This window comes from Apaloderma vittatum, unplaced genomic scaffold (genome assembly GCF_000703405.1).
Source record: "Apaloderma vittatum isolate BGI_N311 unplaced genomic scaffold, ASM70340v1 scaffold115, whole genome shotgun sequence".
In the NCBI taxonomy this organism is placed as follows: domain Eukaryota; kingdom Metazoa; phylum Chordata; class Aves; order Trogoniformes; family Trogonidae; genus Apaloderma; species Apaloderma vittatum.
This window is the reverse complement of record NW_009715269.1, coordinates 34,477-50,607: the sequence shown is the minus strand read 5'-3', so window position 1 is coordinate 50,607 and position 16,131 is coordinate 34,477. Positions and strand designations below refer to the sequence as shown.

Sequence of the window (16,131 nt, the reverse complement as noted above, 5' to 3'; positions counted from 1 at the left end):
AAGAGATTGTCATTTACAAAAAGTACCAGGCAACAAGAGTCCTAGCCTCTGAGATCAGAAGTGACCCCCCCAAAAGATATTTTTTAATCCCTATGAGCTACAAAGGAAAGTTCAAGAGAAGACCTCGAGAGTTTCCGACTGCCTATGACTTAGAGATAGCAAGAAGTGAAAAGGAGCAGCTTCATGTAGTAGCAACAAAAGCCTTTGATTCCCCTCATAAAGAGCTTTTTTCCATTTCGGTTGGAGACCAATTTCTAGTTCAACAGTGCCAAACCAGTGAAGTTCTATATGAGGGAAGAAAGAAACACATAGACGTTTTAGCTTGTGAACAAATACTAAGTGATACATATAAGAAAGTGCTCCTCCCTATGTACATGGAAGGTGGTTTTGTGGAAGTGATTCATGACAAGAAACAGTACCAGCTTTCTGAGATCTGCAAAGAATTTCATTTGCCTTTTAATGTCAAAGTGGCTGTGAGGGACCTCTCCATTGAGGAAGATGCCTTGGCTGCCGTGCCTGGTCTGCAGTTTGAAGAAGAAATCACGGACTCTTACTTGCTGATTAGTAGTACCAGCAACCCGTTGGAGAGCTGGGAGATTCCTGTGTATCGCTTAAACATGTCAGTCCATTTGCTCAACAAAGATATCCAGACAGCTGTGCCACCTGTGACTAAGACAACAGTGGAAGAGATCAGCGAAGAGCAATACTATATGGTGCGAAGATATGAAAACCAAACCCTTCATCCACCACCCAGGCCTCCCAAAAAGCCAATAACACTTGCACCAAACCCTGTTTTTGCAGTACCCAAGCAAGATGTGTCTGATCTACTACAGGCTCCAAAGGTAAGGTATCACCCCTTGTCTTTGAATCTCTTACATTCATAGGTCATGTTCTATTGGTTTAAAGTCTCTGTTTTACTTGTGTATCCTGATGGCATGTACACAGGTGGCTCTCAATTCCCTGTAACAGGCAAATTTGCCATTACTGACAACAATGGCTGAAGCCTCCACTCCATGTTAACTGATCCATGAAAAACAGCAGAACCATGACAATGCACAGTGGAAAGCTTGGCCATGTAATTTTGCATGGATAATCCTTTACTGCACCAATGCCAAGTGAAGGGAGAGTTTTGAAGTGGCTGTATTCAAATCTTTATTAAGAGAAGCATATGTTTTCATAATCTAAAGATAGCTGCTCAGCTGGAAATGGCAGAATTAAATTACAGAAAGTCAAGTTGTATAGATGTTTTTAACTGCATAGTTCTGCACTTACCCAAGTGCAGAATTTTTGCATTTGGAATAAAAAGGGCAGCCGTTTTAGAATAGCACTTGATGTTAAGAAAGAAGTGTCCCTACTAGGACAATTTTCTTCATGGTTAACCTAAGGCAATGTATTTGTTCCTTAATTTTTGTGTTGGGTCTGGCTGAGATGTAGTTAACTTTCTCCACAGCAGCCTGTAAGACATCGTGGTTTGGATTTGTAACTAAAACAGCTTTGATAAAACACCAATGTTTGGCTATAGCTCAGTTTCCCAGGCTGCCTCCACTTGCAAGAGAAAGATTTGGAGGGGACACAGATGGGATGGCTGACCCCAGTTGACCAAAAGAATGTTCCATTACATATAATTCCATCCTCAGCAATAAAAACTAACGGATGGTGGGTCTGGGAAGACAGCCATAGCTTAGGGACTGGCTGGACATCAATCTGCTTGTGGGAGGTGGTGAGTGACTGCCTTTTCCTTTATTAAACTGTCTTTACCTTAACACAGTTTTCTTGCTTTTGCTTTTACTATTCTCTTTCCTGATGAGATCATCATCCTGATGTCAGGGGAGAGTGAATGAGCATCTAGGTGGATAATAAACTGCTAGGGGGTCACCAGTCACCCTAGCACAATTTTCTTGCATATATTGAAAGACTCAAAGAAAGGTACATTCATAGACTTTAGTGAGAGAAACTGTACAGGGAGTACTGAAGTTAAGTTGCAGTTGCTGTCATGAGCAGATACAAATTTCCTGCAGGGAAAGAAGCAAAAACTTTGGAAACACTTTCAGGTCTCTACATCGTGATTCTGCAGAACTCTTCATGCAATATAACCCATAGAATTATATATATTGGGGATAACTATTTATTGGAGCAGATACAAATTTCCTGCAGGGAAAGAAGCAAAAACTTTGGAAACACTTTCAGGTCTCTACATCGTGATTCTGCAGAACTCTTCATGCAATATAACCCATAGAATTATATTTTGGTGGATTGGGGATAATTATTTATTGTGCTGCTATCCAATTAAGGTCCAGTTGTAGCCATCCTGAAAGGGGAATCTTTCTGAGTACCTGTCCTTTACTGCTAGAAGTGTTCCTCCTCTCAGTGTCAGTTCTAAGACCACATGCAAGTCCACAGCTGCACATAGGTCTTGGGAGATGGTTACAGTAGACCGCAGGAGAAGTGAATGGATAAGGATGGTCTCAGAAAAGGGTAATATATCAAAAAGCTGTGTTATTTTACTCCATCTTTACTCATATTACAGAAACTTCTTTCCTGCTAATTTGAACAGTGAACCTTGTAGCGGCTTAAATAAGCCATGTTGTTAGGCTTGGGAGGATATGCAGGAAACTGGTCCTTGGAGCTAACAGGCAAGCTCTTACTCTGGTACTGGCCTGGGGTACAGAACTAGGGAAGAATTCCTTGAAATTGTGTTTCTGGTAGACCCCTACCATTGTGAGGAAGACTCAGACCTCCTTCAGTTACTGATGGATGTATGTGGATGACAACAGGCAGATGCTGACTCTAGAGCAGATTTGTGCAGAAGATAATATTTTGCTGAAGAGAGGAGAGAGCAGTAACGGCAGGAAAAGGATGAGCTGAGGTTGTTTGCACGTTCATGAGTGACAGCAAGCTTAAGCTACATCTGTCCAGACAAAAAAGCACATTTAACCAGACAGTTACAGAAGTAATTTTTTTTGGTCACATGTTTGTTATAAATAAATAAAAAATTGCAGTCAGAATGTTTAGAGTTATGCAGATTTATAAATCTCCTTCCCTGGAAAGGTGAAACAAGCAGAGATCCCTTATTCATAAGATTAAACATCCTGAGCTGTAACTTCATAGGTTTAAAGTTGCACAGAATGCATCATCTTTTCTATCCTGAGCACCACAAGTCCTCTGAGCGGACATGGGTGGTAGCGGATAGGCTCTGCCTTGGCTTCTTTGCCAGGGGTAGCGATAGGGAAGACTGCACTTTCTTCTGTAAGTATCAGGGCCGTCTGAGGGTTCAGAAACCTGGAAATGGTGCCAAACTGATAAATGGCTCTCTTTGCATATTTTGTGACTCTGCATAGACTTATTTGCATAAATAACAGTCGAATGTTCTAATGAGCCGAGCTTAAGCCTGACAAGGTGGCAGCCTGGAACAAGCTTTAGTGCTGCCTGACTTGCTGTGCTCCTCCTGCAGGCAGCTCCCTGCCTGGTGCTTAGGGAGCTCCAGCTGCTTGCTGGAGGGTGGAGGACGGCTTCCTTTCCCACGAGTTGGGAAGCTCTGCTTGGCTTGGTGCTCCAGAATTAAATGGTGCTGCTGCTGCATGAGTCCACAGAGGACTAAGATCTGTCTGGTTTATGCCAATACCTGAGGATGCTCTGCAAGGGTGGGTCACCTCTAGCTACAGCCTGTGCTTTGATTGCCTCTTAGCTCACAGCGAGGCTGTGAGGGCACAGAAGCTCCAGCTGTCTCTGCCTGCTGTTTTCTGACCTTGGTAAGTGAACACTAGGGCCAGGAGCAGGACTATATGTTTCCCTGTATATGGTTGATCATGTTAGTCATTGAATTGTATGAGATTAGCAGTCAGCATGGACTGGAATCTCCAATAAGCGTACGAACTGTCTCCACTAGTGTGCAAAGGTGCAATGCTGCAGAGACATGTATGTTTGCACAGTTCAGCAAAGTCCAGAGACAACAGATGAATTCTCAAAAGTAACAGAGCTGCTTTAACCAAGCACTCTGCCCAGTCTCTTCACAGGGCTAATTAAGTTGGCTTCACTCCTGCTGACACAGCTTTCAGTTCCAGAGCCTGGGGATCTCTCCTCTCCCCCCCCACAGTACAGCGTAGAGTTTCTAATTGTTTTGTATGGTCAAGAAGCCTCTAGACCAGGTATGTTTGCAATTTTGTATTATTTGCTAATTGAATAAACAAGGACAAGCCCCAAGAACATACACGCAAACAGATGAAACAAAATAACATGCATCATATGATGAAATTTATTTGATTTTTCAGTTAGCAAATATAAATCTAATATCAATATCAGATAGCAGATATCTATCTAATAACCAATATCTACTCTACCCATAAATACCCCCAATGGAGGACAGTGATGACAAAATAATGATTGTACCCTTTGTCTAATGTTAAATACAAGCAGTCATTCACAAGAAATTCACATTTTCTTCACTGGAATCATTGGAATAAAGTCCCCGGGGGGTTCTAACTGACATGTTGATTTAAATAGCTTAAGCCATTCGGTTTCTGATTTGTGAGCTTAGTTAGAAAGTGAGAATGACCTAATAAAATCCTAGAAATTAATGCTGCTGATTTGTGAACGGAGGACCTCAACCTCTTGCCAAGTTGTTCCTGGAGAGAAGTTTCCATGGGAGGATCCAGTCAGGAACTCGTCTTCTTGAAATTAAAATTCATTTAAAAAGAACAAGCCAGATGTGCCTGTTGTTTCCACAGTTAGAACTACCAGGGTGAATATAACAGACTAATTTTTCACGTAGTATCTCCAGAGTAAGGTTTCAGGTGGGACCTTGAACAAAAGAAGCTTGAAAATCTTTTCCTGAATTTTCGTTACGCTTTTCACGGGCTACCTACTGCTCCCTCCCCTTCAAGGGCATTCAAGCGGCAAAAGTTTTCTAGCTTTCTTTTTGCCCATCAGTTAAAGCGGTGAATATCCTAAAGATTTAAGAAGGTGTTAATGTATGTCCCTCAATGTTTTAAATGGAAACAATCAAAGAAGGGCTTATGCTAAATATTGCTAAGGCTGTATCAGTAGTGGAGGATGGAAGGCCACGGTTTAGCTCCCATACTCCTGATATTCCAAGGGCACTAAATGCACTGATTAAGGAATGAAAAAGGTTATTATTTGGCCTCTGATAAACAGTAATAGAGCTTAACTCCATCCAATGCTAAGCGGTCTGTTTACACATGTATCTAGCCTGAGCAATAGTAGAATCAGTAAAATACTCACCAGCTTTAAGTTAGGATCGGTGCTAAATACCCTTATGAATGCGGAACTGGAAAAGTCAGTCCCAGGCAGTAATCTACTCAGCTCTGGAGAGAATTCCAGCTAGAGAAATTGGAATTTAATAAAATAGTATCAGGGCATGATAGTTAATCATCACTCTATGCTAAGGTCCATTATCCTTCAAGAACTCATTACAGTGTTATGATATCAGGAACTTTCTTGGTTTCTTGCTTTTCATTTCAAAATTAAAATGAAAGGAAAATTATCATTTCCATCTGGCTTTGCAGTTCTACAAACTCAACTATCGAAATCTGCTATTAACATATTTATCGCATCTGTCTTCACAGCGAAATGAAGACTTATCTGGAATTAAACTGATAAGACATAAGCTGCATTTTTCAGCAAATGAGTTTTCCTGCAGCGTCTTCTTTCCTTCCTCCTCGATATTTCTTTTGTGCTTCCGAGGCCATTACAGAGCAGATTTAATACAAGTATTTCTGCTGTGTAGCAAGTAAATAACCTTCCTAAATAGATATATATTAGAAAATGCATGCAGGACAGCCAGGGAGGAATAGGTAAGAGCAGACTTCAGGAATTAATAGCCTTTTGACACTTGAAATGAGGGAGGAAACTGTGGTTCATTAACAGATGTAAAACCATGCATATGCAAGTGTAATAAAGAGGGTTTCTCTCTCATAGGTGCATCATTTTGGCTGCTGAGGCTGGAGTTGTGCTGTCTCTTCCTCTCTTTATCTCTGCCCCCACCAAAAAGATTTGCCTCTCCCTAGAGTCTCACCTTTCTCTCCTTCTCCTTCCCCTTATCCCTGTTTCTCCCTGTTGCTTTCCAGTAGCTTAATAAGTCCCCAGTAAATAGCCTGTGAAGGCTGGAAGCGCAACCCTTACAGGTCAGTGACCACCCCACATTGTCACTGTGGCCAAGTTTTTGAAGTCTTTCAAGATCCCATCCCCACTGCTGCCTCACCCCATGAGTCAGGACCCCAATCCCTCCAACTCCTTGTGCTGCAGCTTGTAGTTCCTCTTGAGTACCACATCCACACCATGTCACAGGGTCTGTCTTCTCCTAACACCCACCCTGTGCCACGTGCACCTGATTTCCCCCAGACCCTCCATGCCTCAGGTCCCCCAGCACTACATTTTTCATGTGCCACCAGCCCCAATTTATATGGCCTTAGTTCTCCAGTCTTCTCTGCCAATTTCAGGCAGGCTTGTCTTTCCTTCTTTCGTGTTCCAGCACATCTTCCTCATCTGTTCTTCTCTCATGCCGTGAGCTGACACCAAGGCCACAAGAATTATCACATAGGAGCTGCAGGGACATCCCAAGTTATGCAGGGATTTTCATCTCCTTCTCCAGTAGCATCTGTTCTGAACCTTAGTAGAGCATCCATCTTCAGATAGGTTTTTAGGAGCAAAATCGAAGCAGGCTGTAGTTGCTGACAAGTTTCAAGCCATTTAATTCTCTTGTAGGCTGGACAGTCTGAGCTGAAGGACTTTTTATGGGTGCTCTGTTGCAGAGATCCTTATAGTTATGTCCATATCTGGGGGCCTGTGACGATTTTTCTGGGAACCCTACATGCACCCTGGTACCATGCTGGGCTGAAGCCTGCATGTGTGCCATCTCACCTCACATCCTGTATTTTTCTGCAAAATAAAGCAAGCAAAGCTGTACCAGGACTGCTGGGCACATTATGGACTCTGTATGAACCAGGAGAGTCAGAGGAGCAGGAAACCCTAAAGCCCCAGCGAATAAATGACTATAGTTTTCCTGATGTTCTCAGTGTAGACACCTGGCATTAAGATCTTTTTCTCTTTTAAACAATACTAAAGGTTTGACATTTCCATCAAGAATCATCAAGTCTGTCTTAGGGACTTATTGTAGATTGATGTTACTCTCAAATCCAAAATACAGTGGGGAAGATAGCAATGTGCCTTCCAGAAAGACAAGCAGTAGATAATTGCCTGAAAAACTAGCAGGGCAATCTGAGGCGTAAGTGTCATTGCAGAAAGCTATTACTGCTACAGGAAATGCTGATACAGTACATGAAATTAAGGAAGGTACAGATGAGCATTTGGATATGCTGACTTATGAAAATGTCAACTGGTTAAACAGCAAATTGCTTAATTTAGAGCTAAAAATGAATTACTTGGAGAACAAAGAGAAAAGAAGTATCAAAATAAAAAGGATGCCCAGAAGAAATAGAAAATTGGACCACATGAAAATATGGAACTCCTGACAGGAAGAAGGAAAATCCTGCATGGAGGGTGCGAGCCAAAAGCCATTGGTGTCAGTAAGGGGAGAATTGGCTGGCACATTTTTCTCTCTCTTGCAGAAAGTATATAATATAACAAAACATGTAACACAATAAAAATTGCTTCATTATGTATAATTATGAAGAAGGATAAAAAAGTGAAAAAATAAATCCAAATTTCTAAGAAATAACACTGCAGCAGAATAACTCTCTGAAAATATGATTTAATGGGGCATCTGAAATGTTGAGAAAAAAACATAATTCATAATTATGTTTTGCCTGACTTTCCACAAGGCTGTTCTCCAGGCTGCACTCTATCATTTGCCCGTTTTCTTACGGCAAGAGATTTGGGAAATTACATTTTTGAATTGAAGTGCTACCTTTCATGGCCTATATTCTGGTCTGTGTGGAAGTCACCAAAGAGGTTTCCCATTTAAACTGGCCAGAAATAACCTGCACCACAATGAATTTCCAGCAGGAAACACAGTCCCTGTAACCCTGCTCCATGATCTGTCGGGAGCTTCCCAGGCTCCTGCTGCTGAGGCTGAAACCCCAGGCAGGTGCCAGGCTCTCTGGCTCCATCCCTGCTTTAACACTTTCAGGGACTCTTCTGGAAGCTGAAGGTCAATTGGCATGAGGTGGCTGATGTATCTGCTGGTAATTCTTTTGGTCTCTTTGGGGCTGCTTGCAAACTGCATACTGAGAGTGGGTCTCGGGTGCCCCAGATCTCACTCAGAAACTGTTTGGGAAAGGGCTGTTTGGCTCAGCTTGAAACTGAGCTCAGGGATGTCTACAGGGAAGGGCCATGAGGATGATCAGAGGGCTGGAGGACCTCTCCTATGAAGACAGACTAAAAGAGTTGAAGCTGTTCAGTCTGGAGAAAAGAAGGCTCTGAGGAGACCTTTTTGTGGTCTTCCAGTATCTCAAGGGGGCTACAAGAAAGCTGGTGAGGGACTTTTTAGGATGTCGGGTAGTGATAAGACTAGAGGGAATGGGTTAAAGCTAGAGATGGATCGGTTCAGATTGGACGTTAGGAAGTTGTTCTTCACCATGAGGGTGGTGAGACACTGGCACAGGTTGCCCAGAGAGGTGGTGGAAGCCCCATCCCTGGAAGTTTTTAAGGCCAGGCTGGATGGGGCTCTGAGCAGCCTGATCTAGTGGGGGATGTCCCTGCCCATGGCAGGTGGGTTGGAACTAGATGATCTTTAAGGTTCCTTCCAACCCTGACAATTCTATGATTCTGTGATTAATCCACTAGTGTTGATGCAGCCTCTGCCAAAAAAAAGAAAAACAAAAAAGAAGGCTGCTCATCAGAGTCACTAGAGTGTTGTATGTGGTCAATGTGAAAGAAAGCACTGACTTTTTCCATTTACATTATGCCTGCCTTCATGAAATTCAAGCTTTTGCATTACTGTCAAAGCTGGGCATCCCAGAACTGAAAGCATTCCAGAAGGTTGGGATTGTGCTTTGAAATATACTGCCCCCTGAAATGAAATGAGGAAGTTGCTGTCAGTGTGACAGCAAGGTCAAATCCCAAAGGACCTGTAGGCACGACTCACATTTCCCAGCGAGTCCTTGCAGGGAGGAGTTGAGTGATTACCAGGAAGCAGAATGTGCTGTGGAAAGACTCATCAAATCCATTAAAATTCGTAAAGGCAGTCTGAGTCCTGGACTTTCCCTCTCTGCTTTTGGAATGTGTTAGTCCATAGACATGACATAAAAAGCATGATAATAATAGAATGAATAGTTAAGTTTATGAATTATTACTTAAAGGAGATCTTAAAGGCTGAAAATCAATGAATTTAGTGTCTGTACTAAGAGAATTAATTTCCCTTCTTTTTGGATAGAAGTGTATAATTTGCATGGAACTCTGTCAAGGTATTTAACATAGTTATGTTCTTGTTCTACCTCAAAACATGAAATAATTTTTATGGCAAATATATTTAAAGGCAATATGTTGTGATGCTGTGGTTCAGATTTTCCCACCATGGGTTTCTTTCCCTCTTTTCTTTTTTTTTTTTTAGTAGAAAGTAACAAGGAGTTTGAGGAGGAACAGGGTATTCTACTCTCTGTGGTACCACTGAAAAATCAAGAGTAATGATCCCAGGCTTGCAGCGACTGTGAATAGTGACTTGAAGCAATAGTCACACCTGAATTAGTGTGATGGAGTCTTAGTAGATTATCACTTGATAGGAGCCACTGGAGAGGAAAAAAAGGAGAAGAAAGAAGCCCCCTTGCTAGCTTGTGGTATGCCATGAACTGCCCTGATGGACAACACAGTAACTAAAGACCGCTTAGACTCTGCACTAGTTTGGACTCCAGCTAAAGTTAAAATCTGATAAATAAACCAGGATAAAGCTATTCCCAAAACGTCACTTTCTTTTAACTTTAAATTAAAGAGTCTTTGAAAAAGTAAATAATATTTTATGCGTGAAATGAAGAAACTGTATCTAGTATCTACTTTTACCAATCCATCTGTTTTGCCTAAGTGGTGTACGTGTGCTCCACAGTACTAATGACAGAAACAGTGGCTGAGTTTGCTTGTGAATTGCTCTCGTTTGAAGGGAGATGCGCCAAGCAATTGAACAGCAGCTTTTCAGGAAAAGTCTGGCCATGAGAGGAGTGGAATTTGCAGGAGCTCAGGAGGTCTGGTTTACATTCCCACTTCTGTCACATGCTGCTTCAGTGGTACCAGACAAATCACATAAATATCATTGCCTCAAGATAGGTGAAGAAGCTACTGTGTGTGAAGAAAGATTGTGGATTTACAGCTCATTAGTTTCTTTATATGGATACTTAAATCTCAGGTAAATGGAAGATACATTGCCTCACTTTCAGTAAGGGTCAGAGCTACCTCACATTTACTCTGAAGCAATAACCACACAGACAGTTGCCATGGAGTAGTTAATGAGCTGTAAATCCACGCTCATTTACTTTGTGGCAACTTGTTCATGTAGCTGTCTCTTCTGTCTACAAAATGGGACACAGTGTTCGCTTCCCATCTTGGATATTTATAGACACAATCATCATTTTTACATATATGCATGATTTTGTCATTGGCTACCACAACAGACGCAACAGTAACAACATAAAAATAATAATAACAATGAAATTCCTGGACACTAGTATGTTTTAACCTTGCTTAAAAGTTTTCAACTGAATGTTAATTTACAAAAGAGGTGCAAAAATGCAGGTGACTTAAGTGTTGATTTCTGAAAGAGGAAGAAACAAGAAAGAAGAGAGATGTGAACTTGTCCCATTTAACATTGCAAGGTGTTAACCTTGAGGCTTACTAACATCTTTGTAAGTTGGTCTTTTGTTAACCACCTAGTTTATTATAGTAGACATCAGCCTTTGTACTTGCCTTCTACATCTGCTGTGCTATATTCGGTGTCTCTATACATTTCCCCAGCCTGTGGGACTTTGACAGATGATAACATTAAAATGAAAGTTGCATGGTAAAGGTTAGTTTGTGCAAGTGTGCAGTTAAGTGAAGAAAATGAGACCACTATGGTATGGAGCTATATATATATTTATAATGATAGATCGTATTTGGATAAAAAGTAGTGGGATGTACCTGGTGATGTATAAATGAATGCTGGACTAAGAGGTCATTTTCTGAAGTCAGCTCTAGCACACAGCCCTTACAGTCACATCATTTATACTATTTGCAGTGATGGAGCAGCACCACCATTCAGATGGAAGAGTGAATTACGGAGGTAGACTAGGAAGATGAAATTGAGAACTAGTTAAAAGAAAAGTAGGATATCTGTTTATCTTACATCAGACTGTGAAATGGGATGGGAAAGCTGAATTTATGTAGGAGAGAGGGAATTGCATTTTTGCTATAAAAAGGAGCTTTTTCCTGTGAGGATTTTTCTTTTTGAATATGTTCTTCTTCCTTTATGAACATCCTAATTCATGATTATCCTGCCCTCATTGTCTCTCACATAAAAATGGAAAGTAGTGTACCACAGAAAACAATCTGCTCTACTTGATCTACACACAATGATTTTAAAATGCATACATATACAGTGATTAACATGAAAGAACTACTGTTGTTTATGTGCTTCATTGCACCTCGCTGAACAGATATGGACCGTAGATATCTTGGTTTGTCTCCTACATATACTCCACACAGTCAGCATCTGGTGGTGTGGACATCCAGGCTACAAATCTCCTACACCAACTGATATTCCCTCTTTGTTCTCATGGTTCAAGCAATAAGAATGTGGATGCAAAAGTATGGGAGATGATAGGAGTAAAACAGAAACTAAGTCCTTAAACAGCAGACTTAGATTTTGCATAAGGCTTTTCATTACTTTGCATCTTTAGAAAACACAGAAATAAAATCCTCTCATGAAATATTGAACCTACTTTTGCCCTATATGAACATCTGAATGTAAGACATCTCCCTCTACCCTCCAAAATAGAAAGTAAACCTTCTTATGAATGTTATGAGTTATTGAATAATAATATGCCAGTGGTCTGACGCTGCTATTGTTGAACCTAAATGAAAAACCTTATTAATCATGGATTTGACAGCTCATTCAGTTATAATAATGTTTCCTGTCAATCCAAGCTCTCATTATAATTGGATCTTACTTAGAAAAGAAGATGCTCCATTGACTGCTTAGGTGGAGGAAAATATAGATTTGAAATGAAAATATCAGTCTGAATTCTGTTTCCAGGGAGCCTGCTTATGCAGATACAAGTTGGATAATGCTTTAATTCTCGCTGTGTATCACATTTGGACATTGCTATAATAAGATTCTCTCACTGACTAGACACGAGCTCTAGAGTCATGACAGTGAAAGTGAAAGCAGGAAGAGTAAATGAAACTTTTTCTCAAGAATGCTAGTATATCATCACTACAGCCTAATTGTGAAGAATTAACTGAAATAGATGTCTTGTCTGCACAAAGAAGTGTACTAGACTGTAAATGTACAATTAATTTGGCTTTCTGCATGGCCTCATTTGTGGTCACTCCACATGCAGAAATTATTAAATATTCCATGTGGCAATGAGAGAGGATTAAATTGCTTCAAACCAAGGCAATTCAATGTGCTATAGGCATGTTTACAAAGAGAGTTAATGGCAAGAAACCTTAAATTCAAACTCTAACTTACTGCGGACTATAGAAACAAGGCCAGAGAAAGGACAAGAAGCTGAGAAATTTGTAAAGGTAGATGGATATTCAGACTGAGACTGAAAGCGCTCAGAAAAGCATCAGAAACAAATGTCGTTTAGAAGAGATTCTACTGGCAAAATCTATAAATCGGAAGCCCCATTTCCCTGGGTGTAACAGAAGCAGGTGGTGCATTTCCATGCAGGCACAGTTCATTAAGGACACAGAAGCCATAGGGTAAGTATAACTTAGACTCAACTTAAAAAGTAAAGGTTTTACTGAAAGCACTTTTCTAGGGCAGCTGAAATGATAATTCCCAGAAGGTGTTCTTGTTCACTGATAAACCAGTGTAGTTACAGTAAATGGCAACTTAAAGTAGTTTTCTATAATGTCAACAAACAAAGAGACACCAAATTGTTTCCACTGCCTTGCAGGACAAGTAGCAAATAATCTGGTAACAACAAGCCTACATACAGATCAGAAAATGGTTATGAACTAGGAAAGAAACTTGTGATTTATAGATTTGAACAGTAAGCACTCGCAACAAGAAATCGTAGTGTGATCTGAAGAGGTAATCTGTGATGCAACTTGCTTTGAGCAAAACAGAAGTTGTCAAAAATCACCAGTCTGCTGTGGCAGAAAATAAAGAGAAGCGAAGTAGCCAATGGAAAGCCGTTGCAGGTGGTGTAAGGACTATGGCAAGTTCTTGTGTAGCTCTCATTTTGGGCATGCATATGCCTAACTGATTAACAGACAGGAAAGAACATTTACGTCTGCTTCAAGCAGCCCCCAGCCCTTCTTCAAAGCACATAGTTTAGGGCCACCAGTGTGCTGGGATATCAGAGCTATTTGAGCGATGCCGATGAACGCTTGGTGATTATGTCTCAAGAGCTTTTCAGTCATGACATGACCTACAAGTGCAATGGGACTAGAAGGCAAATAGTCCTAACTGCAAAAAAGTCAGTCTTCCTCAATATACTTGTTGAGAAAGGTCTCCCTAAGAAACGAAGTGACAAAAAGTAGTGGTATTCTAATGCAGAACTAAATGATTTTGTGATAATCTAAACATTCAATAATGCTGTTAATGTCTAGTAAGCTTTGTGTGTAAAAAAAGAAATAATAAAATTAATTTATTGATTTAGCAATCACTTTTCACCCAAAACTCAGCCAAAATTTAGGAATACATAGTGCTATTCGTGGAGCTTCATGTGCAATGATATATGAGATATCTATTTTTCAGTGTACACATGAACTGTATCTTGCAAGGCTTGTGCAAGTTTAACTTAATGAAATTCGTTGCATGAGTGTAAGGGCTTACTGTTTGCGTGCTTGATCCCACAGCAGATATACACACTGGAAAGAAGAGAGTAAGCAATCTTTTCTCCCTTAGTGGCTCAACCTGATAAGGCACAGAAAGGAGACTAGACAACAACCCATACCAGAATTTAGTAGCTGTACTGAGACAATATGTTTTCTTCTATTAGTTGTCTTCAGTCAATGCAGCTCAGCACTATCTTTTACTTTGCTTTGTGCTGAGCAAAGACAACTTAGTCTTCACTGAGATTGCAGTGCCTGAAAGAAATAAGGACAAGGTGAAGAGTGAAAGTGCCATGAATGTGAACAGGAGTAAGATTCCGATGGAAAGTAGAAAGTGCTTGCTTTGTTTTTGTTACTGCACATTCATTTTCAAAGTTTCATGCATGCATATCAGACTGATTTATAATCCTGGAACAAATAAATAAAAGTCAAGATTTATTTCAGGTGAAAAGTTGATATCAAAGGGGCTATCTTGTATTGTTAAAGTGCAAAGATCTTCTGATCATAGATCAGAAGATGTCATATGCCTCTACAACCACTCTTGTAGGGTAAATTTGTGGAGGTTATGCAATGGTTTGTAAAGTGTCTATTAACATAAAAACCCTATAAAATTTACCATGGATCTATGTATATTTCAAACAATGCTTTTCAGAGTATATAACTTGATCAGCAGCTGTTGAATGCATAAAATTTATATTCATGGGATATCTGTGAGAAGGTCAAGTAGTAGACATTTTAATCCATGTTTTCAATTTGTGACTATATGTTTAGAGTACTAAATCATTGCAGCTTTCAAAAATAACAACAACAAGAATATATGACTCTAAAATTTCTATAGACTTTAGATTAAAGTAATTTGTTTTTCCTGAGTACCTAAATACATTTTCTTTATTTGTTGGTTGTGATATCTTATGTAATTACAAAAAGAGATTTGATACCTAATAGCATAAACCACTATGTTAAAAATTTCAGTTTAATGGGAACTTCCAGCTTATTTCAGAAGACATATTGCCAAGCACTGCCATCATGTTTTTCGTAAGTTTTTCAAATGTAAATGCATTTTCAAATGTACAAATGTGCAGTGTAATTTGTATTTACATTTTCCAATGTACTTACAATTTCCGACTGTAAATGCAATTTTTCACCCTGATTGCAGGTACATTGTAGTTGTAGAAACGTGACAGTCTGCAACAGTAACTTGTTGATTTAAAAAATCCTTTATGAAGGTTTTATGTGCTTATGCATTGCATGCACCCCTAACCAAAATGTCATACTTGAGTTTCTCTCTACATGCAGTGTTGCTCAGGTGTAACCCCGAAGAAACCTTCACTCCAGTATGAAAATGCCTGTCAGAGCATTTGTTTTTTCTAGCTGATACTGTTCATTAGGCAGTGCCAAATGGCTTTCTTTCTGAAACCTGTACTACAAGAGTTCTTTCGACTGCTTTCCTGCTTGCCTAGCTGCTCAGCTGTGACTACATTTTAACCACTATGTTCTATCTATCTCAAGCTTTCTGGGCTTGCACAGAGGGACTTCCCGGGATACACTCAGGCTTGGTTTAAGGAAATACAACTCCATTTGCATTAATGGAATTGAAACTTCTTCCAAGAAGTGAAAACTTGGAAGGCTTGTTTTGGGAGAGGAAGATCACATGCATGTTTCTTCAGAGCTGGGCCAGCGTGCTGCAGTGACTGACAGACTGGGACAGCCCAGCTCCAGGGAAAAGCATCTTTGCTTGGGTTGCTATGTGTGTGCTATGTCGCTAAGCTCCTGTTATGGCCTCTACTGTCAGTGGTGCCTGGAGAGCCAAGCAGACACTTTGTAGTTAGCTGAATCACTTTTTAACTGTAGTGATGAGGTTTCCTGACTGTAGTCAGAGCAAGGACATGTGGGGCATGTAAATGGGTATATGTAGTTAAGTAGATTTTTGTGCCTTGATCGGAAGCTGAACTCTGCCCATGGCATAGTGATTAACCCAAACTGAATGACAGGCATCTCTTTTTCACAACAGAGCTGTGGAAATTGCATTTACATAGGGAAAGGGTCACAACATCATGTACACACGAGGCCTGTCAGCAGCTCAAGCAAAGCCCTGAATGCCATGGCTGTGTTGACTTGGGCACTGCAGGGTTGTGAAGGTACGCTGTGTGAGGGATGAGGTGCAACTCTGGTTCAGAACAAAGT

General features: G+C 40.4%; 1 protein-coding gene across 1 annotated transcript in view; it reads left to right on the top strand.

Moving 5' to 3' along the window:
• The window catches only part of LOC104273648 (protein THEMIS-like), a gene marked incomplete at its 3' end in the record, with an annotated part of 72,777 nt that overhangs the window by 27,155 nt on the left and 29,491 nt on the right, over nt 1-16,131 (top strand). The window contains 1 exon segment of the mRNA XM_009869040.1: nt 1-842. This exon segment is cut by the window's left edge and continues 13 nt beyond it. Within this exon segment, the coding sequence (XP_009867342.1) occupies nt 1-842 (842 nt within the window).